The sequence below is a fragment of the Thamnophis elegans genome, chromosome 11 (assembly GCF_009769535.1).
Source record: "Thamnophis elegans isolate rThaEle1 chromosome 11, rThaEle1.pri, whole genome shotgun sequence".
NCBI lineage: Eukaryota > Metazoa > Chordata > Lepidosauria > Squamata > Colubridae > Thamnophis > Thamnophis elegans.
The window spans coordinates 15296910-15313273 of NC_045551.1; the positions used below are offsets into that span (position 1 = coordinate 15296910).

Genomic DNA, 16364 nt, shown 5'->3' on the forward strand with positions numbered 1-16364 from the left:
AAGTGTTGGTAATATCATCAGACACTGGGTTCATATTACCATATGTGGTGGACTTGCACAGAAGCTAAAAGATATTGGACTAAAATCCACACGTGGTTGGAGAAAATGATACAAAAACATATAGACTTTAAAACAGAGATATTTTTATTGGGAATTATATCAAAAATATACAACAGAGATCTGAAATATTTGATTGCAAATGTTTTAATGGCAGCTAGAATTGTATTTGCAAAAAATTTAAAAAATGAGAAAACACAGGAGGAAGTCATTCAAAAAAAATAATGGAATGTGCTGAAATGAGTAAATTGACATTTGAAATTAGAGAACAAGAAGATGAACAATTTTATAAGGTATGGGATTTGTTCTATCAGTGGTTAGATTAAAAAACATGGAAATGAAAAATGTTGGAGAATTTTTTATACCGTAAGAATAGTAGAATGATATAGGTGATATCATAAAGGCATATTACTGTTAAATAGACTAAGAATGTTGCAATAGAATGTTGGTATATATATGAATCCAATATCTAGAATATTTTGTTTAAAATGAAGGAATAACAATTGTACCTGAACAAATGATGTATAATGATAATAATGTACCTATGTATATCTGATAGATAATCTGTGACTTTATATACAATTGAAAATGGTGATGCACAAAAACGTGTAACCAAACGACATGCTATATGTAATTGATGGAGATTTTATGTTTTGTCTTTGTCCAAAAATAAAAAACTTTTAAAAAAAAGAATTTATAAACTGGAATAGCCATAACAACAAGTCAGCCAATGGGAACTGTTTGGTGACTGAGACATAGGATTTGTTGTGAGCCATGTCAGATGCTCGGAGCCTGAGCATGGATTAGCTTAACTTCTGTGTATATAAGAGTTTGTTTGTATTTATTCCTTGCTTCTAGTTCTTGTACTTGTACTTGCTGCTTCTTCTTCCTGAAGGCTAAGGAGCACTGGGATATTGTTATTAAGCCATCCCAGGCACCATTAGCAGCTGCAGATCAAAGGCAGCGCACTGGCCTACATCATCTTAAGTTTAGAAAATGAACAATTCTTGAATATAGCTGATTTACAAACTACAAAGGAGGTTTGGCTGAAATTGAGAAGTGAGTGAGCAGTTCTCGAGATAATTGTACAGATCCTGGCTGCTACCACAAGAGAGTGTAGAGAAGCATTTTCTACACATGCAGACTCTGCTTTTTGAATTAAAACAGCATGGAATGCAGATTCCTGAATCTCAGAAAGTGCTGTTAGTGTTAAATAGTCTTGATGAAATGTGGGACATTGTTTCAGCCATTTTTGAATGCAAACCAAAACAGGAATTACGAATGGAAGCCCTTAAAAACCTGTTTGATTTCTGAATAACAAAAACACCATTTTAGAAGAAGCCATGAGGAGAAATTCCTCATGTGGGGGCCCTAGGAGCAGAGAGAGAAGAGCAACTTACTCTACTCCATAACATATTTATTCTAATCCACCTAAGTAAACATTTGATGTTAAAAAGGAGTTACTGTATTGACCAAATATATTTTTTATTCATTTTTGAACAGATTTTCCTTTGGATTATGATATAAGAGAAGAAAAATCTTCAAAAAATCTACTTGGTTCTGCCACAAGTGAGTATACTAAAATCTACTTTTCAATGTCTTAAAATGTTAAAACATGGTGTCTCTTATCGGGTCATGGTACAGATGTGTTTTGATATGTTTAGATATCTTGCGGGGACGGGAGGCTGTGGAATGTTTCTTTGTAAATAAGAAACTTATTTTTATGCTTTTGTTATTTGGTTGTTTTAATCTGATTTATGAATGAGGGATATGTAAATTGCTCCTGGGGAGGAAAGCTATGGCAAATCTAGACAGCATACTAAAATTCAGAGATATCACCCTGCCAACAAAAGTGTGTATCGTCAAGGCTACGGTTTTCCCAGTTGCAATGTATTGCTGTGAAAGTTGGACCATAAGAAAGGCTGAGCGCCAAAGAATTGAGGCCTTTGAACTATGGTGAGGAGAAGACTCCTGCGAGTCTCTTGGACTGCAAGGTGATCAAACCGGTCAGTCTTAGAGGCGATCAACCCGGACTGCCTTTTAGAAGGCGAGATCCTGAAGATGATCCTCAAATCCTCAAATACCTAATGAGAAGAAGGAGAAGAACCTAATGCTGGGAAAGATTGAGGGCAAAAGAAGAACGGGATGACAGAATGAGGTGGCTGGATGGAGTCACTGAAGCAGTTGGCGGGAGCTTAAATGGACTCCAGAGGATGGTAGTGGACAGGAAGGCCTGGAGGAACGTTGTCGGACACAACTTCACAATTAACAAAATTACTTAGAAAGAGGCAGTGATTAGAATGGCATAAACCCAGATAAAATCACTTTGGGTAAGAATCCAGAAAATTGTTTCAGGATGCTGTACTTTGTGTATATTAGACATTTTAATAGCTTTCCAAGCATTCTCTGCTTTAAAATTTATCTTTCATTGGGAATATGACCGCTTTCAGAACACAATGAATCCTAAACTTTTTATTTTTCAGCAGTACTTTGGATTCATTTCAATTGTTTGATTCTTATCCAACCTATTAATGTAACTTAGTTAATATTCTATATTATTGGCAACTCTTAATGAACAATAGAAATTTCTGTTGTCATCATATTGATGGCATTTCACTTTAATATTCTTGGTACACAGTTGACTTACCTCCGGAGACAAACACTGTGAGGGTAAGACACCTCTGGTGTGTATCTGTGCGTCTGTGTGTGTATAACTCTGGAAAGCCTTTAAGGAGAGCAATTGTGGTGTCCTAGAGTGGCAATTGTTCATCATGGGAGGGGGAAGGGAGCCTGATTAAGCCAGTACAGAGGGCTTTAATTGAACGTGCCATGGCCTAAGCAGATCGCCTGCCCCCACCTCACTGTGGTGACCCAGTCTCACAGGAAACAGCTTCAGCCTGTGTTCCCAGGAGCATCCTTCACCCCAGCTCAAGCCTAGGCTTCCCTCACACAGTAGGCCTACAAAGCAAAGGGAGCCTGATTAGGCCAGTACAGAGGCTTTTGATTGAATGTGCCCCTCACACAGTAGGCATATGAAGGGAGCCTGGTTAGGCTGGTACAGAGGTCTTTGATTGACCGTTGTCCCTCACACAGTGGGCCTTTAAGGCCTAGGCCTCCTTCACATAGTAGGCCTACAAAGTGCCAGGATTGTAGACAGGGTGGGAAAGAGGAGCGCATGGGAGGAGGAAGGGAGAGGGCAGGGATGATGGCATGGGAGCAAAGGACGAAAAGTCCCTTTCAATGGCTCCCTGTCAGACAAACGCTTTGGGGCAAAGTGCCAGGATTGTAGACAGGGCGGGAAAGAGGAGTGCATGGGAGGGGGAAGGGAGAGGGCAGGGATGGTGGGCATGGGAGTAGGGGGAAGGAAGGCCCCTCTCAATGGCTCCCTGTCAGGCAAACACTTCGACGTCTATAAATACCCAGGCAGCGCCAGGTCATCAGCTAGTATGTATATAAAATACAGATAATTGGCAGAATTCTTTAAAAGATTGCAGACCAATAACTGAAGTACCAAACAATTTCTCCTTAGTTCTAAGTTGGATCTTTCTTTAATGATCTTCCACCAATTACTTCTTGTCCTGCACTCAGGTGATTTAGAGACTTGACTCCCTCGTCTCTGGGACTGCTGGAAAACAACTGTCATATCACTCTTATTCTTCTCTTCAATAAGCTAGACATACCTAGTTCCCTTAACACAGCAGCCCCCAACTTTTTGGGCATCAGGGACTTGTTCCATGGAGAAAGGTTTTTCTGCAGACCAGAGGAGGTGTGGTTTCATGTGCTGCCTGCATCCTGCAGGTGGGGCTTCTCTTGTTTGTGTGGCCCAGTTTCTGGCATGCCACAGACCGGTGCGTGTCCACAGACCAGGGGTTAGGGACCCCTGCCTTAATGGATTAGTCTCCAGAACTCTTATCTTTGTTGTTCTTTTCTGTACTTTTTCTAGAATGTCAGCATCTTTTTTGTATTGTGGCAACCAGAACAGGATGCAATATGTCAAATATGGCCTCACTTCTGCAGTATATAGTGGTCCTAGTTCTTCATGTAATCTTGATGTTATCCCTTTGTTGATGCAGCCTCGGTCTTCATTGATTTATTTTTGGCAACTGCAGCATGCTGCTGGTTCATACCTAAGTAGTGATTCACCAGGACACCTAGATCCCTCTCATAATTACTACTGTTGCACTAGGTACCACCTATTCTATACCTGTACATTTGATTTTTCCTGCCTAGGTATAGGACCTTACTTTTCTCACCACTGAACTACATTTTGTTGTATAGGGCCCAATGCTTAGTCTGTCAAAATAACAGAGTTGGAAGGGACTTTGGAGGTCTCTAATCCAACCCCCTGTTCAAGCAGGAGACCATATACCATTTCAGACAAATGACTGTCCAATCTCTTTTGGACTCCAGTAATGGAACACCACAATTTCTGAAAGCAAGCCATTCCACTGCTTTATTGTTGTCATTGACAGGATATTTCTCTTTACTTCTAGGTTGCTCCTCCCCTTATTTAATTTCCAAGCATTGCTTCTTGTCTTTTCTTCTGGTGCTTCTTCTCTTCTTTGTGGCAGCCCGTCAAAAATTAGCACTTAGACTTATATACCACTTCACACTGCTTTACAGCCCTCTCTAAGTGGTTTATAGAATCAGCATATTGCCCTCATCAATCTGGGGAGGAGGAGCCAACGTTGTGACGAGACGACGTGGAATCTCAATGCTCTGAGATTGCCGCCAATACTTTTGCCGCTGGGTGGTCCAAACGGACTTAAACAGTTCCGCAGAGACAATGAACAGGAAGAATACATCCTGCTGATCTCAGGGACAACACAAAGTCCCTGATCGATCCAGGATAAGTTCTTCTAGCTGGCGACAAAAGCACAGCCCCTAGGTTGATGAAGTTGGGACGGCTCCGAAACGGAAGGATATGGAAAGCAAAAGTGTTTTCAGCTGGTGAGAAATTTTTACCGTTTTAAAAGAGACTGCCTATAAAAAACTTAAAAGTTAATTTAAATTTGAGAACAGAAGAAATAAGCAGTGGAATTAAGCTTTGAATGGATTTGGACAGTGGGTTATCTTACTTTTTAAATGCTATTTTCATGGATGGAATTTATGCAAGCCTTTTAAAACGAATGGATTAAGTTTTCTTCTATCTTTTTTATTATTATTTTTTGCAACCTATGGACTAAAATTCTCCTTCTTCATTACTGCGTGTGTTTTTCCCTTTTTCTTCTCTATTTCATTCAAGAATTTGACTTTTTTAAAATTTGGAATAAAAAAGATACAAAAGGCAACAAAGAAAATTATAACAACAGCCCTGCTACTCAGAGGCTGGAGGTTTGTGTATTGGAAACAAAACACTTTTACTTTCCTCACCGATTATTCTGGCTTGGAACTTCAAGGTCTCACTGTTTTGTCTATAGAGAGTGATAGGAAGAAAAGCATACAGATGTTCCTTTGAAGTATATCTTTAACCAGAGAAAAGTGAAAATAAGACTTTATTGTGAATTTATGCTTAATCTTGTAAAAACCTTCCAAGCCAGAGCGGCAATGTTTGTCAGCTGGAGATAATGGCACAATCTCAACAGCAGAAAGAAACTTTAAGTTTGCAAAAGATATTACTAAAAATTCAGAAATCATCAAACACATTTGAGAGGACCGAGAAGAAGTTGGAAAATCTAGAGCATCTAACAGTAAAATATGATGAAGTTGGAGATGTTTATCAAGTGGGAAAAGTGCAGGTTAGAGTCCTAAAAAACAAAGAGAAAAATGACCACAAAGAAATTAAATGTGCTGATATCTATGGTGATTGGTTTGTGTCTGGAAATGGAAAAAGTGGAATACAGAAAGAGGAATCAAATGGAGGGGAACTCTACCCCAGATGGCAAGATACAGAAGAAGAAGAAACAAAAGAATTTATGGATTTAAAGAGATAAATTTTATTAGCAACATCATTGAAAATATCACTGACAATTAAAGATAAGCTGATCAAGGAAACAGAAGAAGGGCATTGAAACTACATGAAAGAATAAGCAATGAGTTGCAAAGAGGAGTCCATACAAATTTGATTAAGGAGATGATTAGGGGACTGATACCACAAATGGCAGAAGACATGAGATTGTTTTGCTACTGGAAAGATACAGGTTCATAGATGAAAGTGTATAATCTAAAACTAGTTAAACTTAGTGAAATTTAGTGACAGTAGATATAGTTAAATAAGGATTCTTTGTGTTGTGTCTATTTTGAAAATAAAAAAAATTATATAATAGTAATAAACAATCTGGATCCTCATTTTACCGACCTCGAAAGGATGAAAGGCTGAGTCAACTTTGAGCCTGGTGAGATTCAAACAGCCAAATGGCTGGCAGTAGGCAGTCAGTAGAAGTGGCCTGCAGTATTGCATTCTAACTGCTGTGCCACCATGGCTCAAATACATACATACACACACACACCTCTTCAACTGTTCTTCATATGTTTTAGCCTCCAGCCCCCTAATCATCTTTGTTTCTCTTCTCTTTATACTTTTCAAAGCCTCAATCTCTTTTTTTATATTGTGGTGATCTTATAAAGAAGTACCAACACTTCAGCCTAGGATAGCATTGACTTTTTCAGCAGCTGCAGTAAACTGTTGACTCATATTTAAGTGATTGCCCACAAGGACTCCAATATCCCTCTTGCAGTTACTGCTATTGAACCACATTTCAACTAATCTCTAGCTGTACATTTGGTTGGTGGTTTTTTGTTTTTTTTTGCATAAGTATAAAACTTTATTTCTCTGACCATTGAATTTCATTTTGTTAGATAGGACCCAGTGTTCAAGTCTGTTGAGATGCTTCTGGATGTTTAGCCTATCTTCTGGGATGTTGGCTATTCCTACCAGCTTGGTGTCATCTGCAAATTTGATGAGTTCCCCTTCTATTCCCTCATCTAAATAGTTTATGAAGATATTGAACAGTATTGGGTCTCAGAGAGAATACCCCACTTCTCATGTAGATGTAGTTCATTAAGGACTATACATTGATTGTAGTTTATCAACCAGTCAAATCCATCTGGTGCTAATGCTGTATAGCCCACATTTTTCTAGTTTACCAAGAAATAGGTTAGGGTCTACTTTGTCAAATGCTTTAGTGAAATCCAAGTATATTGTTTCCACAACATTTTTCTGATCTACCAGTTTTATCACAAAATGAAGTAAGTTTTGATTGGCATAATCTGTTTTTGACAAACCCATGTTGGCTTCTGGTTATAACTTTGCTTGCTTCTAGGTGTTTGCAGATCTGTTGCTTGATTACTTTTTCCAGGATCTTTCCAGGTATTGATGTTAGGCTAATTGGTTGGTTTTCTTTGCTCCTGGCCACTATTACCAATTATTTCTGAATTCTATCTGCTTCTGAGTCTAATCCTTTTGGATCATGACTCTATCTTCTAAAGTGTTGGCAATACCTCCCGGCTTGGTGTTATCTTCAAATTTTATGAGTTTCCGTTCTATCCCTTGTTTAAATCATTTAGAAAGATGTTGAAGCGTATTGGGCTAAGACAGAGTCTTGAGTACCCCATTGTATGCTCCCCTCCATGTAGATCTGGTTCCATTGAGGACTATACGTTGAATGTGGTTGGTGAGCCAGTTAGAAATTCATTTGGTGGTGATGTTGTCTAGTCCATATTATTCTATCTTGCCAAGAAGTAGGTTGTGGTCTGCTTTGTCAAATGCTATACTGAAGTCAATGTCATAGCATTTCCCTAATCTACCAATTTAGTCACTTTGTCAAAGAAGGCAATTAAGGGTTGCATGGCGTGATTTGTTTTTAAAAACGCATTTCGGTTCTAGTTATTGCTTTGTTTGTTTCTACGTGCTCACAAATCTGCTGCTTCATTATCTGTTCCAGGTTTTTCTCAGGTATTAATGTCAGGCTGATTGGTCTATAGTTTCCTGGATTCATATTTTTCTCATTTTTTTGATTGAAATCACATCCAACTGGCAGTTCCCTGGTGCTTCAGGAGCTTTCAAAGATTTTGTTCCAAGAGTACATCTGCCAGCTTCCTCAGAATTGTGGAATATAATCCATCTAGTCCTGGCGATTTGAACTTGTCTAGAGTGGATAGGTGTTCTCTTACTATTTTCTTGTCTATTTTGACTTGCATTCTTATTCTGTGTTTTAATGTAGTACTTTGGTTGAACTATTTTTTCTTTTTTTAAAGACAGATCCAAAGAATGAATTAAGCAGTTCTAGTTTTTCCCTGTAACTTGTCACCTCCCTGCCATCTTCACCTGTTAGTGGACCAATCATTATATATATATGCAGTTTTTTAAAATAAAAAATTCCTCTCCGAGTACTATAGAATGTGTATTTAGATTGTACCAGCAACAAAAATGCAGTACTTCAAACCAGCTTTCAAATTTTAATGGTTCCCACTCTGGATTTCAGCATAGCCAACAGTAGAAGATGTTTCATTTTCATAATTCTAATCCATAGTGGTGAATTATTCAGAAAATGATACATTGTTTCACATGATGTTAAATTCTTGACTACACTCATTATTATTAATGAAAAATTCCATTTGAGTTTCATTTAAAACGTAAAGGTAAAGATTCCCCTTGCATATATCTGCTAGTCGTTCCCGACTCTAGGGGGCGATGCTCATCTTCATTTCAAAGCTGAAGAGTCAGCGCTGTCTAAAGACGTCTCCGTGATCATGTAGTTGGTATGATTACATGGCGAAGGCACACAGAACACTATTACCTTCCCACCAAAGGTGGTCCCTATTTTTCTACTTGTATTTTTACATGCTTTCAAACTGCTAGGTTGGCAGAAGTGAGCTTCATATAGATAGATATAATTTACTGCTCAAAAACTATATACTTAACAGAACAAATTTCAGTAAAAGTGATTTCCAACTTTAAAAATAAATGATGGAATATGTGTCTGATACTTTTCTAGATGCCATTTTAAATATGGTGAATATTGCTGCTAATATACTTGGAGCAAAAACTGAAGAGGACACTGCAGAACAAGGTGGGCATATTTAATATTAGCTAATTGATTTCTGGAATAAACTTTAAATGCCTTTTATTCTGTTTACATGAATTTTCTCTCTGCTTTACATAATAATAAAACCTCTGCAATTATTTGTTTAAAACATCTGGTTTTTCTTCAACAGGATATACAGAAAATAAACAAACAGCTTTTTAATTTAAAAAATAGTTTGAAGTAATATTAAAGCAATAAGTAAAGTAAAAATATTAGAGAAATATTTAGCAATTGGTTAACAAACCAAATAATTTAAGCATAGCAATTAAAATCACCTCAAAAAGAGGGCAGCTATAGGAGGTGGGGCCAGCTGTCAGTGCAAACAGGTGTGCGAGTGGGCACTCCATAGAGCACGGTCGATTTCTGTCTTTTGGGGGGCTTCTCGAAGCCAAAGTTGCCTTGGAGGGGCAATAGGAGAGGAAGGGCATTCTTTTGATTGAAAACAGGCCATGGTCTGTTTTGCTGATCGGGAGTAAATCCTTCCTGAAAGAAGACAGAGAAGAAGACGGTCGTTAATGGCCAAACCGAAGCACTGATAGGCTGTCAGAGGAAGCGGTGAGAAAGCGGAAGAGAGTAGTGGATTGAACTTGAAGTTTCTTTCCAATTCCCACCAAAGTGAGTGAATCTCCATATGTTGATCTAAGAAGAAAAGGAAACTCCAGTGAGAAGGAGGGGAGAGATTCTTGTTCCCTCCCCCATTGTTGAAGCGGCAAGAGAAACACGGAGCAGCTACAGATCCATAACAATAAGGAAGGAGCAAAGGGAGAGCTGTGGTTGTTAAAAAGAAAAAACGGAGAGGTTGAACTGGACTGGAGTTTACTGGAATTTACAAAAGAAGAACCTGGACAGAACTAGCTTTGGAAATACTCTTTCCTGGAAAGTGGTTATAAAAAATATACAGAGGGAAAACAAAAATGGCTTTTACCACTGGCAATGACAGAATACTTTGAAAAGCGAAGCAAGGTGCAAGGATACTATTGGGCAAAAAGGATATATAACTGAAGGATTGTGGAAGTGAGTATTAACTCTTCTCTGTGACATTAGCTTTGCTTTGGTTTTCTCTCTTTGTTTCTGGATATCTTACAACCTGGTTGACCGGTAGTGGATTATAAATAATATGGATTAAGGCTAAGGACTGCCTAGCTAGTAGTGATCTCTTTTGAATTATCATCATCATCATCACTACTATTATTACTATTACTATTATTATTACTATTATTATCCCCTTTAACTGTATGTAAGACATTATAGATCAAATAGTGGACAAGAACAATTTTATAAAACACTACACAATACGTGATATGGAGTGTGACATCCTTTGTCTTCTAGGAGACTTCAACACAATAATAGATTTAAAAAATTGAACTATGAAAGCAATAGAACAAGGAAATGTACAAAAAGAATACTAGAGTTGAACATACAAGATGTATGGAGAGAGAGAGGAACCAGGGAAAAAACCAATACACATTTTACTCTAACAGACACCAATCCTGGTCGAGAATTGATATGGCATGGATGTTGATGGAATTAAATAGTAATGTATACGAGATAGAAATAGACACAAATTTATGGGCAGATCATAATCCAATGAGAATCAGCTGGAAAGGACAAAAGAAAAGTACAAGATGGACTCTAAATCGATTGATATTAAAAGATAGAGAATTTAGATTGATGTTGGAAAAACCAATGGGATTCTATTTAAAGAAAATAGGAAAGAAGATATTGTCACTACAAAAGCTGTGGGACACAGTGAAAGCATATATGAGAGGAGTTGCCATATCATATACAGCAAAGAAAAATAAAAGGAAGAAGCAACAACAAAAAACTTTAGAAGAAGAATATAGAATACTCAAGGTACAGTTACAAAAGGAACTACAAAAAATAAATTTAAAACAGCGATGGATTTAATTAAACACAAATTGAACGTCCTTGAAAAAGAAGATCTGGTGCAACATATAAAGAGAATGAATAAAAAAAAATCGAGAATGAAAACAAACCAGGGCTAGCCTACAAACTGAAGAAGAAGAAAGAAAGAAAGAAAATGGATAAATAAATTACAAGACAAAAATGGAACCTTATGTTATCAAATTGAGGAAAAAATACCATTCAGGACTTTTATAGGAAACTATATGATGACAATAGACAATACCCAGAAGAAAAGATGCTACAATACCTGGAAAAAAACTAACGCCTAAGATTCCAGAAGCAATGAAGCTCATGTTCATCTTACCGCTCACTATTTTGAATCGCAAGAGTCATGTACTACTGTGAACAGCATTATTGTACACGACCTCAGCAAAAGATAAAAGGTCTGCCCAATTGGACTGCTGATAGTTCACGTAGCACCTCAGGTACTGCTGTACCATGGCGTTCAGCCTCTCTGCTGCCCCATTGATGCTCGGATGAAAAGCTGAACTAAGACCCTGAGATGACCCAATGGACCGCAGGAACTCTCTCCAGAACTTAGCCGTGAACTGGACCCCTCTGTCTGAAATAATTCTTCAAGGTACTCCATGCAGTCGGTAGATATACTTCACAAAGAGTTTAGCCAGCTTGTGAGCCGAAGGTAGTCTGCTGCAGGGTATGAAGTGTGCCTGTTTGGAGAACAGGTCTATTACAGTCCAAATCACCGTGTTTCCCACACTTTTCGGCAACTCTACTATAAAGTCCATTGCAATAGCCTCCCACGGCCTCGTTGGCTCTGCTACTGTTTGCAGCAATCTGGGGGATTTTCCCGGTCGTCTCTTCATTGTGGCGCAGATGGTGCAACTTTTCACATAACTATCCACATCTTTCTTTAAGCCAGGCCACCAGAATTGCCTCCAGGCTAAGCTCAAAGTTTTTAGGAACCCAAAGTGTCCTGCCGGTTTGGCGTTGTGGCTCCTCTGGAGAATTAGGATGCGTAGGCATTCTGGGATGTAGAATTTCGTCCCCTTCCATGCGAGGTCATCTCTTTTTGTCAAGATGTATTGGTTGTTTTGGAACCAGGAGTCTGCTAGCAGTTCGGATTTTAGCCTCGTGGTTAGGTCGCTTGCGGGTTGGTTTTGCCGGTCACGGCGTTGCCGCCTGGTGGCCACTTGGGCAACGGTTTGGGTATAGGAAATGATGGTTTCCACTATGTGCTCCGGTTCGCATTTGTACTGAGGCATGTGGGAGAGGGCGTCAGCTAGAAAGTTTCTCCCCCCTGGAATGTACATTAAAATAAAATCAAAATGCTGAAGTATTGAGCCCATCGGACTTGTTTGGGTGATAGTTTCCGTGGGGCCCTAAGTGCCTCCAGATTTTTGTGTTCAGTCCAGACTTCGAACGGTTTCTGGCCCCCTTCCAACAGGTATCTCCAGGTTAGCAGTGCCCATCTCACTGTGAAAGCCTCCTTTTCCCACGCGGCCCATTGTCTCTCTGTGTCTGTGAGCTTGCGGGAAGTGTAGGTGCAGGGTTGTAAGTTTCCTTGGTTGTTTCTTTGGAGTAGCACTGCACTCACTGCACGTCGCTGGCATCTGCCTGGATAATGAAGGGTTGCTTGGGGTCAGGATGCTTCAACACCAGCTCCTTTGCAAACATTTATTTTAGTGTTTCCAACGTCTTTTAGCAAGTTAGGTCCCACTATAAGGGTTGTCCCAGACGAGGTTTCATTCCTGGACTCCCTGTCTTCAGGAGGTCTGTCCGGGGTTTGGCAATCTTCGCAAAGGAGGGGATGAATTGCTTGTAGAAGTTCGCGAACCCTAGGAACCTTTGTAGCTGTCTGTGGATGCGGGGGAGGGTTGCCACCCTAGGATGGCTTGTACCTTTGCTGGGTCCATCTCTATTCCCTCTTTTGACACTCAGTAGCCCAGGTAGTCCAACCGTGCATGGTGGAATACGCATTTTGATACCTTGACATACAGGTTGGCTGCCAGAAGTTTTTCCAGTACTTGGCGGCCCGGGGGTACGTGGTCGTTCATGGTCTCAGTGTAGATGAGGATGTCATCTAGGTAGACGAGGACTCCCTTGTAGAGGTGCTCGCACAGCACCTTGTTTATTAACTGCATGAACAAAGGTGTCACTTTGAATTGAAAGCTCCCTAAGGGCAGTTGAACGCTGTTTTCCACTCATCTCCCTCTCTGATACGTATTTGATAGTATGCTTCTCTAAGGTTTAGTTTGGTGAAGACTTTCCCATTGGCCAGATAAGATAGCATGTCCTTCATGAGGGGGCAGGGGTATAGGTTGTGTACGCACACCCCATTTATCCCTCGAAAGTCCACACACAATCTCATAGTTCTATCTTTTTGTTTCTTTGAAGAGGACTGGTGCCGCAACCCGTGGCTTGGCTGGCTCACTGAAGCCCGTTGCTAGGTTTTTGTCTATGTATTTGTGCATCTCTTGCATTTCCTTGGGCGTCATGGCATACAGTTTGGGCTTGGGTAGTTTTGCCCTGGGTATGATTTCCATGGCACAGTCTGTCTCACAGTGAAGAGACAGAACATCACACTCGGCCTTGCTGAATACTTCTGCAAGGTCCTGATATTCCACCGGAATCAGTTCGGCCTCTGGGGTTTTGCTGGTGTGGGAGGGGTTGGGGCCACTTTGATATTCTAAGTCTGCGGGTACTCCCTTGCCACCATTTGGTCAGTCCCCACTTGTATAGCCAGGAGAGTCCCAGTATGACTGCGTCTGTCATTTTGGGGGCTATTATGAATTGAATTATTTCCCAGTCATCCACTAGCTCTAGCCTCACTGGTTCAGTCAGGTGGGTGGCATAGGCTCCTCCCATTAGGGACCTATCAACCTGTTTGAACTGGATCGGGTGGACCAGTCTTTTTGCTCTGATCCCCTGTTTCAGGACTGTGGTTAGGTTGATCAAGCACCTAGTGCAGCCTGAGTCTATTAGGGCTTGAAAATCCCCCTGGCTTCCTGTTTTTGGGGCTGTGAGGCGTATTGGAAAAAGGAAAGGGTGAATTGGTCCTCTCACCATTGGGTCGTTTTTGCCCTCGTCCTCATTGTCATAGGATTTTGGCAAATGGTTTTTGTTGCCTGGGGTTCCAGCGCTTTTGCCTGAGGGGGAAGGGGCATCTGCAGCCTGAAGGGCTTTCTGGGAAGTGTTGATGGCTCGTTTGGGGCCTTGTTATGGTCGAGCCCTGAGTGTTGGGTCTGGCCTTGGTTTTGGGGCTGGAGTTGGACACGCAGATGCCATGTGGCCCATCCCCCTGCGTCTGTAGCATTTCAGCGGACTTTGAGGGAGGGATGGTCTCAGGGCCCACTGTGGTGTTGTGGTTCCCTGTCGGCGGGGTGGTTTCAGGTCGGGTTGGCCTCTCTCTCTTGTGTGTGGTTGCTTTCTCATGTCATTGGCACGTAGCCCACTGTCGACTTTTGTTACTACTCGGAACCACTCAGAAAGTCGATTTGGGATGTCACAGTATGCGGTTACATGGGCAATTTGCTTGTCCAGGCTTGTTCTGAAAAAAAGCACCAGCAGCCGCTCTGGTAAAAAGGGTAGCCTTCCAATGACCCTCCTAAATTCATGGATGTGCTCTTTGATGGGGCAGCCCCTCTGCTTTAGTTTGCTGAGTTCTGAGTTCTTCCACATATGGGTCCTTTTCCCCCTCATCAAACCTGGCTTCTAGCAGTTGCAGGAAGTCATCTATGTCTTGCAGTTGGGGGGCTCTCCTATTGTGGAGCGCTGCTAGCCATTCCCTTGCTTCTTCCTCTATATCCTCTGATTCACCATGGTTCTGGAGGATGGGTAGAGGTGCCCATAGCATTCTAGGTGGATATCAGGTGAATCAAGGAATAGAGCTAGCTGATCTGTGTGTCCGTCAAACTTTCCCCTGAATTGGGGTGGGTCGTTCAGCCCTACTCATCCAACCTCCTGTCAGCCTCTGTATGCTTGCGTCTGATATGGCTGGTTATCTTCTTCACCATAGTTCGGGGAGAGGGAGTGGGTTGCTTTCTTTTGGCAGCCTGCCTGCTGTATGGGAGAGTGACTGGAGACCTCAGGATTCAGGAAGCCCGGAAATCTTGATAGATTTTAAAGTCACTTTCGGCTTTCTCTGAAGTTCCCAAGAGATGACCTAATTAATTTACGAGCCTCGAGACAAAGTTTTAAAAAAAAACCATTCATTTATTAGGATCAACAACTTGGCATGTCCTTCTGTGGAGCTGAATCTGATTTCCACTTAATGACGTCTGAACTTTACCCCTGTGTCCCCTCCCCTCTGCCTTGGTCATAAATCACATTCACCAACAAGGTGCTACAGCAGGTTATGTGCATTCACATGCCAGCTGCAAGAATATGAGACCTGACTCTGGCCAAAAGTATGCATGGAGTTCTCCTCCCTTCTCTATTCCACTTGATAGTAGTCATGGCAACACTTTACAAGTTGACATTTGAATAAAATAATGTTGAAAGTCATTTGGCAAGGCAAGAAACTGAGAATTAAGATGAAATTATTGCAATAGTCAAAAGGGAAAGGAGAATTTAGTTTGCCTGAATGGGAACTGTATCATCAAGTTGTTGCACTTATGTACATAAAAGAATGAATGACCTTAAGGAGCAGGAGATTATTATTGGAGGGTCACGATATTCAACTAGGGTGCCAGGTGTTTCTTTGGTATGGAACAAAGAGCACATTGATACTTCCAAAGGCATTACATAAGAAACTCATTGTTAATAGGTTGGAATAAAATTAAACAGCAACATTATAGGAAAATACCAGTCTGGCTCTCTACTTTAGAAGCCGTGATACACCCAAATCTTATAAATATGGAAAAAAAATGTTTCTTATAAGGATATACTAAATGAACAGGGTGAATTGAAAATCAGATTAGAATTAAAACACCAAGGGGTGGGAGTGGAATGGTGGTCATACCTGCAGATAGAATCATGTTACATGAAGGATATAAAAACATGGGGTTTTTATAGAGAATTAACAACATTGACAAATTATTAGTGGGGACCGATAACAAATTGATACTATACAAATATTTATTAGATTATAAAATGGAAGAAGAACAAGTTGAAGAGACGATGGTTGTATGGGCTAAAAATTTTGGATATAACATTGATTGGACAATTGGCAAAAGCTTTGGGAGAGAAATCGGAAATTGACACTGGCCACATATAAAGATAATCTTTATAAAATGTTTTATGGGTGGCATCTCCCCCTTGCAAGATTAGCTAAAATGTTTAGCAATATGTCTCCAAGCTGTTGGAAATGTAAACAAACACTAGGCACATACTACCACATGTGGTGGACCTGTAAAAAAGCAAGAAAATTTTAGTTACAAATTCATATGTGGTTAG

At 40.4% G+C, this 16364-nt stretch overlaps 1 protein-coding gene across 2 annotated transcripts in view; it reads left to right on the forward strand.

Moving 5' to 3' along the window:
• The window catches only part of SUCO (SUN domain containing ossification factor), a 105280-nt gene that overhangs the window by 68029 nt on the left and 20887 nt on the right, over positions 1-16364 (forward strand). For both annotated transcript variants that reach the window (XM_032226354.1, XM_032226355.1), the window contains 2 exons: positions 1561-1626; positions 8994-9068. In XM_032226354.1, coding sequence (XP_032082245.1) covers positions 1561-1626; positions 8994-9068 — 141 coding nt within the window. The remainder of the gene's footprint in view (positions 1-1560; positions 1627-8993; positions 9069-16364) is intronic.